At 49.7% G+C, this 7550-nt stretch overlaps 1 protein-coding gene across 1 annotated transcript in view; it reads right to left on the bottom strand.

Annotated features, from left to right (window-relative positions):
• RNF220 (ring finger protein 220) overlaps positions 1 to 7017 on the bottom strand; it is a 235795-nt gene extending 228778 nt beyond the window's left edge. Inside the window, exon 1 of the mRNA XM_009884860.1 lies at positions 6393 to 7017. Coding sequence (XP_009883162.1) covers positions 6393 to 7017 — 625 coding nt within the window. The remainder of the gene's footprint in view (positions 1 to 6392) is intronic.
• Positions 7018 to 7550: the final 533 nt, after the last annotated feature.

A 7550-nucleotide genomic window follows, 5' to 3' on the forward strand; every position in this document is an offset into this window, starting at 1 on the left:
CTTACGCAACCGCCACCGATCAACCAGGAAACTGTTGCTAACTCTTGAATTTTGCAAGTTAGCAAGTAAAATAATAAAACAATGTTTTAACTGTCAGAGATCCTGGCTCGCAAAGTGCACTTTGGTCATTTCCTTTAATAACTGTAGTTTAGCGGTAATGATTTATAATAGTTCATAATATTCTACTAACTGTACTATATTAATAATACTAATACTTTGCCCTTGCCTAGCGTCTTCTGTCAGAAGATATCAAGGCGGCAGACGCCGCTGCGAGGGAGCTACTCCTGTGTCCCTTTTTGGGATTGGGAATTTGTGACTCCGAGCTGTGCCCAAGGTCGGGATTCCCGGTCCCCAACCCAGCACCGGCAGCCACCGCGTCTGCCTTCGCTTCTCCTGCCGCAGTTTTGTGACAGCAGTCGAGTCTGATCGATGGGGCTGAGGATTTAATGTGATTAAACCCTTCTCGAAAAGCAGGGTTTGGCCAGGGGTTTGGGGGCCGTGGTTTTGATGGGAAATACGCAGCGAGATGGGGAGTTTGCCCTGCAAATGTACAATAAATACACTCATGCCACCGTTCAGACACTCTGGGGCAAAAGAGGAGTGATAAATATTTACTGTGCCCGTGCCCATCTCTCCGGCAGGAGATGGATAAATAGGACATTTAGGTGTTGCTCGGTGCTCTGAGGATGGCGGTTACGTGCCCCGACACCAACTCCCCAGGGAGCCCAAAAGGGACGAGAAAGGGCACGAGGCACCGATGGCACTGCTGAGACGACACGAAAGCCGGCCGGATGGCAGCGGCTGCGCGGGGAAACATTTTGGTGGAGAAAACAGCCCCAGCCCTCCCCCTCAAACGATCAATTAAAAGCCATCCTTCTGCCCAGAGCCCGGCGAGGACAGCAAATGAGGGCTGTGAGCAGACCAGCCGCCCGGCCGGGCTCTGCATGACAATTGATGGGAAGGGGAGGTCGGAGGGGCGGCCCCATCTCTCCTCTCACCATGGTGATTAGGTATTCCGAGTGCGCCAGATAGCCCCAAATAACAGAAAGAGAAATATAAACTGGAGACCGGCAGATCCAAGGCAGGCCAGATGGCCCCGCAGCCGGCAGGGGCTGCTCCCATCCAGTCCTTCCCCACTTTAACTGTTCAAACATTTCTTTATCCCGACAGGACAATTAAGCCGAACAGCATGGAAAGGAGTCTCGGCAACAGTTTGCAGAGGGAGCGGGAAGGTTGTTGCCAGAAAAGCAGCAAAAGGAGGCGGTTGCTGCATACTCCAAGACCTCTGTGCAGCACGCCTCTCTCCAGGAGGACGGCGCGTGTTCGGTGGTGGGACGGGGATGGACGCGTGGCCCTCACCTCTGCTACTGCCCATCTGCCTGCCCACCCCTTCAGAAAACGCGCTGTTGCTCCTTCACTCCTCCTACACCACACAGGGCACCGCATGACGGAAAGCAAACGTTCCACTCGATTTATTTCATTATTTCATAAGCAATGTTAAGCTTGCAATTTCCCATGGTCACGGCTGATTATTATTAGCAACAAAGCATCACTTCACATTAGACCCCAAATTTTACCGGCCTCAGAAGTGGTCCATCCCAGCAGGAAGAGTCGTGAGCATGAGCGATGGATGCGTGCACGTGTGGATTCCCCCTCCAACCCATTGTTCTGCCACAGAATTTAAGAAGATGAACCTTCGTCCCCCCCGGCAAACGTACATATGTACACACACAGCTCTCTACATAGAGCCCAGCCCGTAAACACAAAGCCCAACACACACATGTCTGAGCGGGTGGGTGACTGTAGAGACAGCCCTCGGTCTGATTTCCAAAGCACTACGTTATTCAGGAATTCAAGCCGTGGTCATCATAGCCCTGATGTTCATCACCTGAAGTGCGATTTACATTTGATCAATAACGAACCAGTTGTTTCAAAAGGAAAACTAACTCCACGCTAGAGATGTTCTTTAAAACCCTAAAGTGGAACAAAGAGCTTGCTAACATGGCACACAACCTCTCTTGCAGGGGAGAAACTGGTGGCAGGACAAACTGACTGTGTCCAGATAACCAAGGTTAATGCTGATTATAAAAAATAGTAATCAAAATAACGTTCATAAAACCACCCCCACTTTACCCACCCGTCCCAAGAGATGAACGAGGACTGCAGTCTGCTCACCAACTCCCCATCGCTCCTCCCCGGGGCACACCAGGAGCTGGGCAAGAGCCACCAGCAGCAGCAGGGAAACAGAGGCTAGGGAGAGCTGGTGGCCAGCATGTAGAAGGTCACCTTGACACATCAGGCTGTGCTCCACAAGAAGTCACAGACAACACGTGATGAAGACCAAGCAGCAACAGGAAACCATCTTCTGTGGTCCCAGGGAGTCTGGGGGACACGGGTGGCCTCGCAGGGATGGCAGAGGTGGCCACTCTTGACAAGGCCCAGCTCTTTGCCAAGAGATCCCAGCTTTGGCATGGACCCCTGCCTGTCACTTTGTGGGAAAGCAATGCCATGGTGACTGGGTACAGAAGGCCACTGGGACACATTTTATTAGAAGCAAAGAATAATAATTAAAAAAAGAAGAAAACCAGGGGTCCTTTTTTTTTTTTTTTTTTCCTGATTTTAAAACAGGGTTATAGATCTCTTTTGCAGAAAGGAACACGCCATTTATTTCCACTCCTTCTAGGAATCTCAACTATTGTATGCTTATTAAAGGAAACCCATAAAATATGTCTCCCAGTGTCTTTAACACATGCTTTACAAGAATCCCCTAAACTCTAACAAATGGCATTATTTTTCTCAGTAAGCACCTAAGAGAATGGCCCCATCCAGTACACGTTATGTCTGCTTCCCCCTAGAAAGGCTCCACTTTTCTACGCGCTCCCTGTACGCTCCATCACTCCAGATGTCCTGAGTACCTGCATTTTCCAGCAAGAGACAACTTGCCCAAACGCAGACATCTCAGCCCAATTTGCTGAGTAACAAGAAGCACAATGCCACCCAGATGCACCCCACGGGAGATGCTCTCCCTTCCCGGGATGCACAGTACGGGTACCGCCGGCAAGCAACACCCTGCTTTAAAAGTAAGGAAAGGTTCCCCCAAAAGACTGAGCAATCTCTCCTGCACAAATACGTATCTTACAGGGTGCTAATCTGGGTTACATCAGCACGTACCCCAAATAATTTTGCTGAATTCGGCAAATTTCCTCCACTGGTGAAACGAGGATGAGACTTTGCTCCCATGATGCAGAGGACTAAATAGAGCAACTTCCAAACACTCCTTGAGACGAAAATGCCTGACTTTGGATTCTCATTTTGCTGCAAAGTACCTCAAGCGTAAACCTGTTTTTCAGGAAAATTAAAACGCAATGCATTGAATTCCTTTTCTTTTTTAATTAAAAAACAAAACAAAACAAAAAACAGAACAAATCAAACAAAACAAACCCAAAACCAAGTTCCTTAGAAAATCACCATTTAAGCTATGGGGCAAAACAAACATTTTAATGAACTATTTAAAAAAAGATTCTTGTGCAGTGGTACAGAAGAATATGCAGTGCCCTCACAGTAATGCACCTTCCATGTAACACCAACCCTTTCAGGAAGCTGAAAAATACAACACTAAAGGATTGAGCTCTGCAAATCTGAAAATCACCCGTTAGACACATAAAGGTGTTGCTGATCTAAGAAAATTTTACAATTTTTGCTCACTGTTGTAGAAAACCGTATTACATTTTTGCCTGGAATCTACAGCCACCTACCTGCAACAGATTCTCCACCAGGAACACAAGTAAGCAGTTTTTACAAAAAGGTTATATTTAGCAATTACACAAGGAATCCCCAAAACCTCCCGGGGGCAAATAATGAGAGACAACCCCACCCCACCCCAAAGTATGCATTTACATGGAAACTTTGAATATATGAATGCAAATGTCAATGCAAAACAGGGTAACGGTTATATCTGCAAACTGTGATCTCTCGAATTCCTCCTTGTGGAAGTTTTTCTTTTCTAATGGTCAACATCAAAGATCATTAGGATCCTCTAAAAAGCTCCGCCGCTCGCTCTCTCGGCCTCCAGCAAACACACCCATACGTGCGTATGCACACACCAAATAAACTCGCCGTGTTAATGGAGAGAAGTTTCCATGGTGCAGTATCTATATGTGATGGGAACATGATACAGAGCCAACAGACATATTTAGTGTACGCTGTCCTGGTAGTTACAGAAGAATTTTAATGTCGATGAAATATCAGGGATGTTGCATTCGCTCGGCTCTACCCTGCAGCCAAGTGACTTAAAGAAATTTAACTCTACGGGTAAGAAAAACAATAAACCAAAACACCTTCCACTTCTGCACAAGTTTTCCAAGCTGCCTGCAAAGTTTTTTTTCCGCTTCCTCTCCCCGGTGAGTCCCCTGCCGCAGCGCCGGCTGTCCCCCTGCCCGCCTCGCGCACGCACCCCGGTGCAAAGCCCCCTCTGCTCCCGGGAAGGAGAGGACCCACATTCGGCACACGCTGTTGGCAAAGGCACGGCACGGCAGCGGACGTGGATGCGTCTGTCTGTCCGCAGCTGCGCTCCATGTGGTCTAATTCATTTAACAGATTTACTTCTTTAAATGGGGTATCTGACAGGATTTTGCTAGCGAGATCCATAGCAGCTGATGCGCTCTAAATTCATTTAGCTGGCGGACCCGCTCCTCCGCCGCTGCCTCCCGGAGTATTCTTTCGAGCAAGCTTCATTTCCACAGCCAGGTTATATCGATAAAAAAAAAAAAAGATGTCTCTGAGCCTTGCCATCTCACCTGCCTCCCCCCCCTTCCCACCTCGGCCCCCCGGGATAATTATATTACCGGCTTACACACATACACATCCATACACGTTCCCACCTAGAGCCGCTTCCCCTACGGACCCAAAAGGAGGGAGAGGCGATGCTGAACAATGAAAGGAGCTTACGGCACAAAAAGTAGCGCGGTCGGGGGTGGATCAGAAGGAGAGGGGGGGAGACAGATAAGAGATCACGCTCGTAGTGCAAGGAAGACACGGCGTCTGCCTTCAGTGGGAATCGTCCTACCCTCGCAAACGCCAACATAAAAGACACACTTGCAGCATATTTCAAAACCAAAGAGCGATGGATTTACAAGGCAGGTTGATTTTATGATGACTTTTATTGAAAAGGTACGCTGGGTTTAGGCAGATGCCTTTTAGCGCCGGTAAGTTAGCACAGTGCCTAATTCAAGGAGACAGCCTGAGGAAGCAGCGCCGACAGGGGAGAGAGAGCCACAATGTCTCTATTACTCTCCTCGGCATCATAAAGGGGAGCAGAAAAATCACGTCTGAAAGGGAGAGGAAGGAGTGGGGCAGCAGGTTTTCCTTGCAAAAAAAAATAATAAAATATAGTCATAATAACAACAACAACAACAACAATAAAACTGTTTTCCAGGGAGAAAATTCAGCAGAACAAAGGAGCCCACGTGAAAAGCAAACCTCTCCTTGGTCCACACGCCTGGGCTTACAGGAAAGCTCTAACCATAAGTTAGTGCTCTGCTTCGGGGTCCCACGCTCTGCCGCCCCCAGACCACCCCCCATCGCGGGTCACCTCCCAGCTCAGCAAAGCTGGAAGCCTGTCCTTCCCGGGGGACAGCTCTGCCCCTCCGTGTGGGCAACACCGCAAGGGACATGGTGATGGGGGGAGCAGGGCCACGAGCGTGTGGGCTGGTTTCCTTCGGTCCAACCACCGACCCGCCAAAGGGCACATCGCATTTCAACAGGCGCCAAAGGGAGGGAAACGGGCAGGGAAACGACGTGGTGCAACAGCTTGCTGAATTGCAAGAACGGCTTCGGGTTTACGTCTGGAAGAGGGAGCTCGGTGGCCAAAAATATTCTGAAGTTAACCAGGGGAAAAGGCACTTTTGTCCTAACCTGAGGCACCAATCCTGAAGGTGATGCGTTTGCTCTAAGAACGGTGTGCACGAAGAAAAGGTCGGAAAGAAATAGCCGAAGCAGCAGGGGATACGCCTTCACTGTGAGCTCTGGGAAAGTTTCTGGCTGCACGCTCCAGCTGAATCCCTGTTCACACACATGTAATCCCAGTTTACACGCATATATGTACCAGCACCTGTAGCCTCGCACTGGGGCACGGACATCTTTCTGCATGGTCAACTTTGCCTCTCCAGCTGTGAGCTGGAAGACAAGTTTCCTTCGAGAGCACCTCACCTTAAAATCTGTCAATGTCCATTTAGACGAGACAAGGCGATACCGCGTGGCTGAGCTTGGCAGGCAGGGAAGGGTGGTTTCCCTCCGCCGTCAGCAAGAACCACAGCACTGCAGGACAATCACCTGTTGAGTATCTCAACAAGGCGCAACTAAAGAAGAACCAACAAGTCAACGGAGGTACTTACATCTGTCACTTCGGTCTTCGGGACTGGATGAGGTCTCCCGGTCAGAAATGAGGCCAGAAACGGCAAAGATCTTCTTCCCCGTATCATCAACTTTGAGGGAGCCGGGGGAGCTGGAGGGCAGCTGCGTCCCAAACTCATACTCCTTCCCATCAGCGTCCGAGAAGCGCAGATGGGGTGAGTCAGTGTCATGGCAGTTTTTCAGGCGCTTGGCCGGTGTAAAGGCTGACTGGTAGCTCTCCCGGTCTTCAGTAGATGCAAAGGGGCGGAAAGCCCCAACGCCGCTGTGGTTCAACATACTGATCGGGGTGCAGTCCAGGTTGGGGGGTGCAAACTGGGGGTGGAGGTGAAGCAAGGATGGAGGAAAGTCACGGTTTGCAAATGCTCCCGGCACACCACCTTGCCGGTGGTACATGGAGGCAAAAGTATATGAGCCATTGGTAAAGGGAATATGCACGTCCTTATCTGCTGACACGGGGACCCCAAAAGGCCTCGGCTGCTGGCAGGGAATGGAAGCATCACGGCTGGCTTCGGCGGTGGAGGCGAGAACCATCAGCGCCGGGGAGGCCAGCGGGTTGGGGAGATAGGGTGAGTTCTCCATCTTGAATGCTGCCCGGTGTAAGTCCATCGGAGTCTCTTTCCTCAGCAGGATCACAAGCGGAACGATCTTCCCTGGAAGGAAAGCAAAGCGATGCCTGGGAACGGAGCGGGGAAAATTATTGGAGCATCATCACCCTCCGAACGCTGCAAGGGAACAGAAAAGAAAAGAAAACACAGCGGGTTAGGTTTCTGCGCTCATCTCCCTGGGACGCTCCGGCAGCAGGGTGGCCACATGTGTTACAGCCCACCGGCCGGAGACGCGCCACTGTTCTCATTCAAGAAAATCAATAGACAACTTCACACACTAGTGGAATCAGCTCTGGCCCTCCAGGTTAAAGGGGATCATCCGGCGCAGATGAATGAAAGGCAAACCAAACATAATAACATGCAGATTTAATAACCCGCTAATAAACAAGGTTCGGTCTAAAATTGAGATAGTGACTCCAAATTATAATTGGAATTTTATATGGCAAAAGAGGCATGTACACATAATTGCAATAAACTTAAGAAAGCCCACACATACACACGCCACTGTTTGCTTGGGGGGGGGTGTGCGTCTGG

The sequence above is a fragment of the Charadrius vociferus genome, unplaced genomic scaffold, assembly GCF_000708025.1.
Source record: "Charadrius vociferus isolate BGI_N301 unplaced genomic scaffold, ASM70802v2 scaffold163, whole genome shotgun sequence".
NCBI lineage: Eukaryota > Metazoa > Chordata > Aves > Charadriiformes > Charadriidae > Charadrius > Charadrius vociferus.